This window comes from Asterias amurensis, chromosome 15, assembly GCF_032118995.1.
Source record: "Asterias amurensis chromosome 15, ASM3211899v1".
Lineage (NCBI taxonomy): Eukaryota > Metazoa > Echinodermata > Asteroidea > Forcipulatida > Asteriidae > Asterias > Asterias amurensis.
Window position 1 is genome coordinate 17538420 of NC_092662.1, and position 12958 is coordinate 17551377.

At 36.8% G+C, this 12958-nt stretch overlaps 1 protein-coding gene across 2 annotated transcripts in view; it reads right to left on the reverse strand.

Annotated features, from left to right (window-relative positions):
* Positions 1-12958, reverse strand: part of LOC139948452 (uncharacterized) — a 60472-nt gene that overhangs the window by 22863 nt on the left and 24651 nt on the right. For both annotated transcript variants that reach the window (XM_071946599.1, XM_071946598.1), the window contains exons 7-23: positions 12762-12815; positions 11540-11593; positions 9008-9061; positions 8602-8646; positions 7967-8020; positions 7574-7618; positions 6970-7023; positions 6626-6670; positions 5515-5568; positions 5030-5074; positions 4545-4598; positions 3824-3868; positions 3179-3232; positions 2544-2597; positions 2264-2317; positions 2114-2167; positions 246-299 (exon numbers count right to left, since the gene is read on the reverse strand). In XM_071946599.1, the coding sequence (XP_071802700.1) occupies positions 246-299; positions 2114-2167; positions 2264-2317; positions 2544-2597; positions 3179-3232; positions 3824-3868; positions 4545-4598; positions 5030-5074; positions 5515-5568; positions 6626-6670; positions 6970-7023; positions 7574-7618; positions 7967-8020; positions 8602-8646; positions 9008-9061; positions 11540-11593; positions 12762-12815 (873 nt within the window). The remainder of the gene's footprint in view (positions 1-245; positions 300-2113; positions 2168-2263; positions 2318-2543; positions 2598-3178; positions 3233-3823; positions 3869-4544; positions 4599-5029; positions 5075-5514; positions 5569-6625; positions 6671-6969; positions 7024-7573; positions 7619-7966; positions 8021-8601; positions 8647-9007; positions 9062-11539; positions 11594-12761; positions 12816-12958) is intronic.

A 12958-nucleotide genomic window follows, 5' to 3' on the forward strand; every position in this document is an offset into this window, starting at 1 on the left:
TTTAGAGATTATCATAACACGGTGTTACAGCAAAACCTGACTAGGTCAGAATTCCACTATGCAAAGTTTCAAATCCTACTAATCAATTAGTTGTCTTACGGGATCAAACACTTCCGCAGAGCATTTTTTTTAAGGATAAATGTTTCCTTGATGTTTAAATCCAGGAAACCCAAGACAAGACACTCATGTCTCAAGTCCGGTCTCATGATACGATGGATAGAGTCTTAAGAGAGACACTTTCTTACCATAGAACCCTTTAAGCCTGGTTGTCCATCAGACCCTGTATCCCCTGGTAAGCCCTGATAGGAGAAGAAGAAGAAAATATTATTTCAATTATAGTGCATTCACTCCTTTGATCCATCAATGACAAGAATTGATTATGAGGACTGAAAAAACGGGGTCAGGTTATCCATCAACGTCAGAGTCATTAAGGTTGATTTACAAACCAGCTTACAACTTACTGTGGGGGGGGGGGAGGGGGTAGATATCAGGACAGGTTGTTCTCTCATGATGACCTGAGGCTTGGTGTTGCAGTGATCAAACTATTTGTAGTCACACCATGGAATCATTTTGAAATGTTAAATATGGAGGTGATGACAAAAAACTGACAATTTTATAGTGGAGTGGAAGGGTTTGCTGCGATGGTTGTCCCAGTCCCTGCAAGTTTACTAGTTATAGGTACTTCCTACTATACATACAATGCACAGCTTCAAACACCACATACTGTATATCATGTTAGTTAGAGCTTATACTTTGCACACTCAAATTTGTAAAGCAAATAATGGCATTTAAAATAGTAAGAAATACAACAGGATCTGAGGCTTGGTGTTGAAGGATCAAAGTATTTGTAGTCACACCATGGAACCATTTTGATTTTTTTTTTAATTGTTTTGTTTTTTTCATTCTGAAATGACAAAATGCTGACGATTCAAAAGCAGAGGGGAAGATTTGCTCAAATTCTTGTAAAATTAGACTGTGTAAGTCGTGTGCATTTTCAAAAACTTTGTCTAAACAGGAAAATATGGTTTTTGTTTTTTGATAGTTGTGAGACTTACACAGCCTATACAATTTGATAGTATCAATTAATATAGAATACATATAGAAAACTATATTGAAGACATATAGAAAACTAAAGCACAAGGGAAACTGACTGGGTTAACTTGATGTTAAACAACATCTTACGAGGAAGACAAAGTCACAACTCAATCTGAAGCTCCTTAGGTCTATATCACAAAAAGCTTAGTGCAGTGAACTGGGCTGAATCCCCCACTATTTATTTAAGCTGTCAAGTTGAATTTTTGTTGGGTGTGAAGCAGACATTATTGTGGTTAATTGCCAGACAAGAAGACCTTGACTTTGTCATGACTCATAAATAGTACTCAACACCTTAAAGCTAGTCATCATTATTAGTAACTACTTGTGTCTGTTAACCTAATCAAAACATAGATGATCAAAACTCATGTTAGATTTAGCTTTGATAATCACAGTGATAAGTAAATGACACTTTGGTTGATGTCTTTAACATTTTCAACCGGAGAACAGGGAAGCATTGGCAAGACAGTTTTTTTAATTCATTTTCTACCTGGCTGTGATATTGATTAGTGATGACAAAACAAACCTGACTTTGTTTATGATAAGAAATATATGATGGAAGTGGTTGCCCGGAAACTCTTATTATCTTCATCTATCTTGATGATGAGAAATTGACAATGATGTCATTTCCTTATGTGGAGAACCAAGGAATGAACAATGTCTGTCTATTCTTATAAGTTATTCTCTCGCTAAATCAGGATCTGTACAAGTACTGCAGAATAACTTTTGTCATTTCTGTTCTTAAAGAAGAATACATTTTAGGTGCGAGAAGATTTGGGTTTCTTTTAAGGGACAGGGACCCAAGTTCATAGAGTTGCTTTTAAAAGCACAACATAATGCAAACACATTTTGCTGCTAAGCAAAAATTAGCAGGATACCAGTCAGAGAAGGTAAAATGTCATTCCACATTGATGTGGAATGCCATTTTTGCTGGTAATCTTTGTCTAGTAAGCATAATTTCAAAAGACATTAAATCAAGCAAAATTAATTTGAGTTATTTGACGATCCAAAGTGGAATTACCTTAAGTCCGTAAGCTCCCTGGCGACCAATAATCCCCTGATCCCCTACTGCACCCTGAAAGAATCAAAATAAATTTGTTGATTTATTTAATGGTTTTAATTTTGATTGGTGATAAAAGAATTCATCATTGAAGAGGCTAAGAGTACTTACCCTCGATCCAATATCGCCAGGATTTCCAGCAAGTCCTTTATTGCCGATCAAACCCTGAAAAATAGAATGACGATACTTTAAAAAAGAGGATAATATTAAAGTTAGATCCAAGTTCTTGGCAAAGACACAAAGTACAACATAATAAGGTCTGAAACTTGTGTTTAAAAGAGTTAATTTAGGAGCACCATTAGGATTCAAATGAAAATCTTTAAGAAAATAGGATGAAATCCTTGCTCCAAGACACCAGTAAAGACACCAATGTACAAGAAGAAAACCTCACCTTAGGTCCATTTTCACCAGATTCTCCTTTTGCTCCTGATTCTCCATTAGTTCCCTGTTAGGTTGAGATAAAAACCGACATAACTATCTTAATTATATTATACCCGTATCAGCAAACAGATAACCCGGAATATTGTAATGCTTTTTCACTGTATAAAACCAATTCCCAGGTAAAGCCTTATAAATATTAACCCCAATACCTGCAAGTTTGTTTCTCACTTGCTGCAACTTTCCTGGAAAATTAATTCGTCCAAACAGCTAGGATCAAAATATCCACTGGACAACTGGACAGAGTACAACAGTTTTAGCTCTTGACCAGTAACCCCACAACCAAATATGTACAGCAGGCTGGTTTTATCAAATGCTTATATTGTAGATGTATTAATTACAGGTAATTAAGTTTTGTCAATAATAATCATACAGACTATTTCTGGTCTGATGAAAGTTCTGAGAACCATGAATTTTGGTTTTGTGAAGTTGTTCGTGAAGCATTTTTGGAAATCGCGACCTTACTCGGAAGCAGGGGATGATATTCACTGGGAACTCCATGATGGAAGAGGGTGGATTGCAATGATTTTTACTCATCCCCAAATGATTCTAAAACACAATTGTTTATCTCCGCAGCGTAATATTTACCTTTTCTCCAGGGTTGCCTTGGTCACCCTGGATGCCTCTGCTGCCACGACTACCCTGACAGATGGGATCAGAAAAACTTGACTTTTATTAGGCAACAATGGCAAGGAAGAAAGACATACCTACCTGGTATTATGCATTAACAACCAATAGAAGAAAAGTATGTGTTTTCTTTTGGACTTTAGTAGAAGGAAAAGAACAAGAACAAAAAGTGCATTATTTTACCTTTACCAAATCATCCACATAAAAAAGGATAATTTTATATTGTTTTTAAACAAGCATTGTATAATAACTAATAGTATTAACACTTGTGTGTTCTGTTTATATAAGAGAACAAGACATCGCCTCTTACTTTAAACAAATTAATTTAAAATGCTCAGCGGGATGTAGTTGTACAGAAACAAACAGACAAACAAACAGACAAGTCTTTGGTCTAGATACAAATACCAAGAATCGAGCCGAGTCTCTGACCTGGAGAATCAATCAAGTGACTTGGGATAAAAATCTCAGTGGGGTGGTCTGAGATTAGTTTGTTGGAACAGCAGACAAACTCAGACAAAGTATAGCATGATAAATCTTCAAGCAGTGCTAGAAAGCAATACAAATAAAGAAACATACAGTAAGATAATTGATGAAAGCATGTGTCACCTTTTCACCTTTTGGCCCGATAGATCCAATGTCACCAGGGAGACCCTGTGGAGAAATCCCATAGAGACCAAAAAGCAATTAACATTCCTCTTAAATACAGAACACACCTAATCTAACGAAGAAGTCACAGAGAACTTGCAGGTTAAAAAAAAACCCTGAAATAACATTTATTTTAAATCACAGTTCTAAGGGTTTTCAAAGGGATTAGAAAATGGATTAGACAGAACAGAGTACATTTCAAGTTGAATTTATAAATCTATGTTGAAGACATTGATGTCCTGGTTGTGAAGATGTGATTTCTCATAGAAATTACAGTTTGCTATTCTTGTACTGGAAGGTTTCTTGACTCTTGAAAAAGGTATTGATGGTTCTTTCAAAACAGAAATGTCTTTCAGATAGTTATAAATTGGTTACTAAATTGGTTTATTTATTTAAAAATGCCATCGCAGCATACCGCTGAATTGCGGCATAATTTACAATAATTAAAAATATTACATTAATTATTAAAAAGCTTTACAATAGAAAACACACAGTGAACATTTGATAAAAAAATAAAATAAAAACAAAGTTATTTCTTAATCTTTGTATGTATGTTTTAGCAACCATGTGCTTTCTAGAGTTATTTAATAATAAAAATGCTGTTAATTTTGTGAAGGAGATAAACAAAAATTGAGGAAAAATAAGAAGAAAAAGAGAAGAAAAAAAGTGTTGGTGGCCTTACCATATTTCCCAGTGGGCCTTGTGCACCTTTGATTCCATGTGGGCCAATACCTCCCTGTAAGACAAACAAAGTGTATTCATTAATTTGGGGTGAACAAAAAACAGAACTGACTAGAGCGTGATCTGAACCTGAAACCTCTGGATAAGCGTACTGGCGCTCTTTCAATTGAGCAATGTGCATTGAAATTGTTTTATGTTTTTGTGTGAAATAATGCAAATTTGCGAAGATTAAGGTACAAAGCTACATCAAGTGTGAAGACTAAAAAAAATTACGGGTTAAAATAAGCTAAAATAATAAAATGGTGGGAAACAAACATCAGGCAAAGAATTTCCAAAACAATGCATCGTGTAAAAATACAGTTTGAATAACCTTTTAAGTTCTACATCAAGGAACAGGCAAATTAGAAGTCAATTTCTTGCACCAGTGATCCTTAATAGAGAGAACTGGAAACTTTTATTCAAAAAAGGGAACAAAAAAGAACTTGCCATTTCTCCACCAGCACCCTGTCGGCCAGGTCTTCCATTCGTCCCCTGAAATCAAGAAATAAAATATCAAATCTAACAACAAACTACAACTTTGTTGCTCTTATCTAAGAAAAAACAACAGGGATATAAAATTGTTAAATGACATGAACTTGTATATTAGGTCAAAATGCTGTGTCCTTTTATGGCCACATTTTTTTTGAGGGGATGGGGGGCAAAGACATCATTTAAAACAAACATTTAAGTTTAAGTTTAATTTTCAATTCAGGGTTGGATTTTTTGCAAGGGGGGGGGCGTATTTAATGTATCAAACCATTCATTAGTGCGTTTTTTTCTCATATTTTTTTTTATATATTTTTTTATCTGACTAGGGTCTTGGGTAGGGGTGGTTGTGGTGGTTAGAGTTCTGAGCCAGGGGGCTCCAGCTCCTTCTCCCCCACTGCTAAGGCCACTACTAAGAAGCTCAACTACTAAGAAGCTCAACTCACCGGTGCTCCATCAGAGCCTGGTTGACCTGGATTACCACGGGTCCCTTGATAACCCTGTAAATATAATCAGAAAAACTTGTTCAAAGGATTTGGGTACTTTTTGTAACATAAAACACAAAGTCCACAGATTTACATTAAACTTGCACCGTTTGAAGATAGTGCTAGTACTAAGTAGAAAGCATACCTTAAAATATTAGTTGCTGAGGTGCTGTAGTTTTTAGGAAATGAGTAAAACATTTCCCAAAACTACAGCGACTCAGCAACTAATATTTTCAGGGAAGCTTTCAACCATAGTTATCTTCAAACTGTTTACATTTAATATAAATCCGTGGAAATGATGTTTTTTGTCCTACAAAAAGTACCCAGACCCTTTAAGGTAACAGCCAAAAACTGTCACAGTATTTTCAAAAGAACATAAAATCCATCCAAGTTTAGCGAGGTGACAGCGACTACCTACCCCATCTCTGGCTGCAGCATTTACAAATCGATACTAACCCTTAGAAAATCTGAGAAATAATTCATACATGAATTGATTCTCAGACTTCAATGTATGGATTTCTAATCAGACGGGACATTTCAGATGAAATTACCCATTCTATAACAAGGAGGTTTTCCGATAGAAATTACACTCTTGTTTTCCAGGGTCAGTTACAAAAGTTTGACCCTACCTCTGCGCAAGTGGAATCTAGGTAGAGCAGAGCAATAAATAACAATATATTAATAACTTTTTGATGTTGTTATTATGACACAAGTGCTCATGTGATTGATTAACTTGTTTATTCTGTCCGTCAGTAAAGTGGTTTGAGAGGTTGATTCATGATCTAGGAACCCCTGCTGGAAATCCTTTGTTCTAGATATGATCTATGACTCACAGTGTCTGTAATCAAGTCTTCCAAATAAAGACACTTTGTATAAAGAGCATTGATTAAAGGCACTGGACGTCTTCGATAAAGACCAGTCATCCCACTTTGTGTATCTCAACATTTGCAGAAAATAACAAACCTGTCAAAATTTTGACTCAATTGGTTGTCGAAAATGCGAGATAATAATGGAAGATAAAACACCCTTGTCGCACAAGTTGTGAGAAATTTTATGAATTTTGGCATCTTACCGGAAAACCACGCCTGCCTTGTCGACCTTGTTCACCATCAGGACCCTGTTATGAACAATCAAATATTTATGTTAGCTTCGCTGGTCAAAATTATAAAAACTATAAAAAATATCAAAAATAACAATGTACCACTGTTGGGTTTGGTTTACAGATAATGAAAAAAAAAAAAACACGAATAAAAATAATTTCTACCCCTTTTGGAAAAACGATTCTAGAATCATTAGTGCATTGGTATAAAGAACTTGAAAATTGAATCTTTCTTATACTACTTTGAATTTTTTTTACCGAAAATCTCCCAACTTTAACACAATCCGCCCCTGAGAAGAAACTCAAATGTATCTTACCACTGAGCCTTCCTCACCCGGTAGACCGAACGGACCTGGAATTCCCTTATCTCCCTGTAAAAATAAAAAATCTAGATATTAAAATGACAACATCCATAGTACAGTTGGGGCATAATTTTATTTTAGCAGCCCTGAGCATTATGCAAAATGACCAAGGTGGTCAGGTAGGAAACTTTTTGGTTGCATTCGAATCAACCAGGTCCCAATTTCATGGCCAAATTCACCATTTTCTGCCTACTGTGCAAGCGCCAAATTTCTGTGCTAGCCGGCAAGCGAAGAATGCCAAGATAACCTGTAGTAGCATGCGCACAAGCAAAAATCCTTGTTAACTGGTGAAATACGCTTGACATAAGGGCAGAATTCCCTGCTTCCGTAAGCACCGATTCTTTGCTTACAGTAAACAGAGCAATGAAAATGGGCGCAGTTGTGGGCATGGGTAAACCTGAATCAAGTTTCTGCTACACACAAATTTAGAGCTAAAATCCTGGCCTGTCTGAAAATACAACACACGTTCCTTGATTACTAAGAGCACTTATTATTTGTATTAATTATAATTAAAAAGTGTTTACTACATCTTTCTTTTTGCAATGAATCTCAACCTTACCTGATGGCCAGAATCGCCAGAAGCCCCCGACCTTCCAGGTGGTCCCTTTATTTTAAAACAAATAAAAAAATATATAATTGAAGCATGGTAATGTAAACAATCTTATATAAAAAGCAAACATAAGCTGTGACAAAGTGACAAGTGATGTATTGAATATACAGCGGTTGATGTTAACTCAATAAAACAGTGTACCATTTTGTATTCAAGTTACGGATTACTTTTCCTGCATGGACATAACCGTTCCAGAATTCCGGCGAGATCTCAAAAACGCTTCCACCTTATACAATTTCCCAGATTAGTTGCATAGATCAAATCGACCAATTCCAAAGACCAAGGGTTTACTTTAAATGGTCATTTATAATAAGTTTAAACAAAACCAAAATATTTACTCACTCTTGATCCTTCGAATCCTCTTTGGCCCTGGGGTCCATGGATTCCAACCATACCCTAAGAGAGAGAGACAGACAGACAGAGAAAAAAACACTTTTATCAAAATCTTTGACAATCAAGCTTTCAAACAAATCTGCTGAAATGATCTTATTTTGTGGTTAAATGGGTGTGCACAATATTGGTAAGATTAAAAGTATTAAAGTGTTCACATATTTAAACAAGGCCATGGTGGAATAGTTTCCTTAAAATATCTTTGCTTCAAATTACACGGTTTTTGAGAATGAGTAAAACAATTAGTTTTGATCTCTCGCAAATGGAACCTGATGTTTGTAAACAGTGGGAAAATACATATATTATATCAAGCATATTGATCACCTGCACGCGCTTCACACGCGGCGACTGTGCCACGCTCACCATTTTGGTGGGCACATAGGTTTACCTGTAAACGCCGTCTTGCCTAAATGCGCCCTGCACTGAATAACGCACAGTGACACCACCAATATGGTGCTCCAAGATGATTTTGATGATGACGTCCGGTGAAATGGGTCAATAATCAGTTTAAAGTGGCCGAAGTCCAATGAAATCAAAGTAAATACAGTTGGATTTTGAATGATTTGAATGAACGTGATGTAACTTACCATGTTTCCTTCCAGTCCAGGAATTCCTACTCCCCCTGTCTCCCCCTGTCAAGTAAACAATTGTTTCCAATGAATGAAAAATAAACAACAACAATGCGTTTATTCAGTGCTTTAAAACCAAGCACACACCCCTTATGGTGATAGTGTTTTATTTCACTTAAGTTGTTTCCCCTAGGAAACCCATTTTTTAATTTGCTCCTTGGTTTGTTGTCAAATTTTCATTTGTCATATTTTGATTTTTTTTATACGAAATGTATTTTTCTAAATGTGTTTTATCTGTATGTTTTGTGATATGTCTGAATAAAATATTATTATCATTACTAAGCATCAAAACAATCATAACAAATGGAGACAAAAAAAAACCGCCTCAAACCAAAACCACAAAACGTAAAGTACACTTACGCACCTTGGCCCCTTGTTGTCCCGCATCTCCCATTTCCCCAGGCAACCCGGTGTCCCCCTATCATAAAAAGAAAATAAAAAAACACAAAAATGAAAACACAAAAACATAAACCAGATGTCTCAAACAGTTACCCAAATTATTTGCTGGGTCCATACACTGTAACTATGCAACCAATTACAGGCCGTTGGTGAATACCTCATTTCCAGGCCGCGGGGCGTCGGCTGGATCCGAGCTCTGCCACAGCAGGGACTTTACACAAAAGTCAAGGTTTTTACTGCAGGTTTATTGAACTGCAAACACCAAAAGTTGTGATGGCCTAGAACGTTTTCCAGCTCGCAAAAACAACAATATACAAAGTTTGGAATTCCGGCAGGCTGGACTAGAGGGGAGCATAAGGAAGGGTGATGACCGTGTTTGTTTTACGAAAATATCAGAGAACACGCAGGTGGTGAAACATGTGTGTTTTAGAAAGAGCAAAATGGGAGGTCCAATTTGCGGCATCTATAAAAGGTTTAGCTCAGCGTATCAATTTGCATTCATGAATGGTTTTACTTTTCTTTTAGACCTTTTTGAAGGTTTTGTTCTATTTTTGAGTTTTCTTAGAACATCCCATACACCTCAGGGTCATCTGGCAGTGAAAGTGCAACAACTCTTCAATGGGGACTTCGTTTTACTGGGGTTGGTAGCAATGCATTGTGCCCAGGAAAACAAGGGAGCTAAATTTGTGAGAACTCATAACTACCTGGAATTCAAAGGTAGAGTGTCAAGATTGTTCCCAAGGGAGGCAGTTTGTTTTAAACAGAGATCTGTACACACACTGATATCTTTGTACATCAAATTATTGTGCAACAACAGTCATGAATTGAAAACAAATCAAAGAGTTATACCCATTTTGTTAAACAATTTTTTTTTTTTATGTCCTTTTTTTAAACTGACTGGGTAAATTTTTAAATAATTTTGGGTTGAACAAAGACAAATTGACTCAAGCAAGTGTTTTTTCCCCTGAACAAAATTTGTATCCAGTTTACCTATTTTTTTGAATAATCAATTGTAGTTTGTGGAAACAAACTACAATCAGTTACTAACTACATGTACATGTGTAATATTTAACTTGACTTTAGAAACCTTAGCCTGTGACTCACTTACAGGAAAAGTACATCACCCTAACCCTCTGCACCACACCATGACTGTAATGAACACCATGTCTGTAGAATTGGTACCGTTTTGGCAAATATGGCTCGATTTCATAGAGCAGAAAGTACTGACAAGGACTGTTCTGCTTTTCAACTACTACCTGGGCGGAAGGTTGAAAATCGGCTGGGACTTCTACTTTAGCTTATAGGATCGTTTTTAACTGCACTACCACGGAGTGTGTTCTTAATAGGAGACTTTCTGTGATGATAGGTGGCAGCAGACTTACCGGGTAAAGCTATTGTTCTCAGAATTACGCGCATGTTCAGAACTACGTAAACAATGGAAATTTACTCCGTAAGTCTGCTGCCACCTAGCGTTGAAAAGTCTCCCATTAGTCTCAACATTCCCACTAGCTTGCTCTAGTCATCGTCAGGAGTTTTGGCTGGTAACCAAGATATTACACAGTGAAGAATTATTATTCAATTGAAAAACACAAGACACCAGGCTTGTCTGGCCATGAGTTTACTGGCCTGATGCTTAAGTCACTGGCCACAGGCCAGCAGTCCAGTGTTAATTTCGAGCCCAGTAGATGATATCTTATCGAGCTACTGGCATACTCTAACTACTATTCCAAACCAAAGTGAATTACATTGACTGGTGAGACAGTAAGAGAATCGTAACTGTAACTGTAAAATGGCGAGAAAAGTGATAAAAGTGCAATAGGACATTCACCATAATGTCTTCTTCAATCTTAAACTCCATTGTTTTACTTCTGAGAAGGTTTTCGGAGCCAGTGAAAGGAACGGCGCAGCTGTGGCCCGCTAGGTGGGGTCAGAGGGTGAAGGGAAAGAGGTAGGTCGTTGTACAAGAAGTATGAAATCCTGGAGTGCATCTGCACAGCTACGATTTACAACCCAATGGGAAGCGACTATACTGCAGATCAGTTTAAAGGCACTGTACACTATTGGTAGTTACTCAAATTTAGTAATAGCATAAAAACTTACTTGGTAATGAGTAATGGAGAGCTTTTTATAGCATGAAAGATTTTTGAGAAACAGATCCATCTGGAGTAACATAGTTTTTGAGAAAGAGGTAATTTCTCACTTGAATTGTAAGATACTGCAGCTGAAGCCCTTTATTATGCATCTAATGTAACCAGAGTGTTTTTTCTTGTGTAATTCTCGTTGACCAATTGAGCCCAAATGTTGTCAGGTTTGTTATTTCATGCATATACAACAAGTGAGGAACGTGTACAGTACCTTTAACCATCACACTGAGCCACTGGCTCAGGCTGCACAAATATCCCCTTACAGGGAGTTCAGAACTACAATTTAATAAGCGCACGGGAGTGCTTTGTGGGGTTGGGAAGCAAAATTAACGAAGTGCTAGTTTCGATTTTACCTTGGGTCCTTGTCCGGGGTTGAAGCCATGCCGACCAGATTCACCCCGTAACCCCTGAAACAAAAGCAAATAATAACATTAGACTAATGGTTCTTATCCTGAAAATGGTAAACTCTGTTCATGTATCTTGTTTGCCTGCACTTTAATCTAATCCAGAGGTCATTGGTTTAAATCCCACTCTAGTATACTTTTCTTTGTTCAACCAAAAATCACTTGAAAACTGTTACAAAAACTTGATAGAGGAAAACAGTCTTAAAAGCAATATTTATGTGGGAGCTTAATTTGTTTGTATCCTCAAGTCATTAGGTGTGAAAGAGAGAAATACTGTGTGAAGTTCTGAAAGTAACAGCGCTGGAAAACTAGTCACTTCACATGCTTGAGATAAAAGTTGCCAGCTATAAATTCACCCAGACTTGTTTCCATGTTGGCATATCATGAGACACAGGGGAATTGTGTCTAAGAAGTTTAGACATGCATCTACTTCAACCCAAGGTGATGTTTTCTTGTTTTCTTTACGAAAAGCTCAGGTGACATTCCCATATTTCATGCAGGAAGTTTGGGATCATGTTTTCTTTTCGATCAGAATGAACTTGAGGTTGAGTAGCAGTTGTAAACATCTATCACAGATACATAAAACATGCACAGCTGTTATACACTATTCATGGGAATGCAATTTCACTCTTGGGAAAAGAATTTGTCTTTTGAACAACATGTCATATTTTGTTTATTTCATGTACACCACCATTCAATGAAAAATAATAGAATAAGTAATTATTTGGGAATAATAATTTGATTAACGGCTTTATTAGAATTGGCGGCTACAGCTATGGCTACAGCGATGACTGTTGTTAAGTATGAATTAGTAAGGACTTCAAAGCACAAAGAGGCATTGATCCAGACAGAGCCAACAATTTGGGACATGGCCTTCATTTCACTCTAAAAGCTCACTGATTATTTTTAAAGCTCAAAGCATTACCATCCTCCAGAGAATGTATCTGTCAAAGTCGAGAAAGCAGCAATCAAATAGGCCTACCTCCCCTACCCCTATTGTTCAGTTCGATTCCCCCCCCCCCCCAAAAAAAAAAAAAAAAAAAAAAAAAATGCAGCAATATACAAAAACCAGTAAACATGTACACATAATCTTCACTTAAGTAAACACCACAGTATTGGATGACGATTGGGTTTTTGGGTGTATGATAGCTCCTTTAACTTTAAACCTCACCTTTATTCCAATTGTTCCAGCAGTTCCCCATTTGCCTTGTGATCCTGGCTCACCCTGCAAGAAAATAAATCATTCCAGACTTAATCTGTCTTTTAAACAAAAATTAAAAAGGGATTTGTTTCCCCCATACAAAATTAAGACCAGCAAAGAAAACTTTGCAATGATCAAAGGGTAAGCAATGTGACTGAACCCCCTCC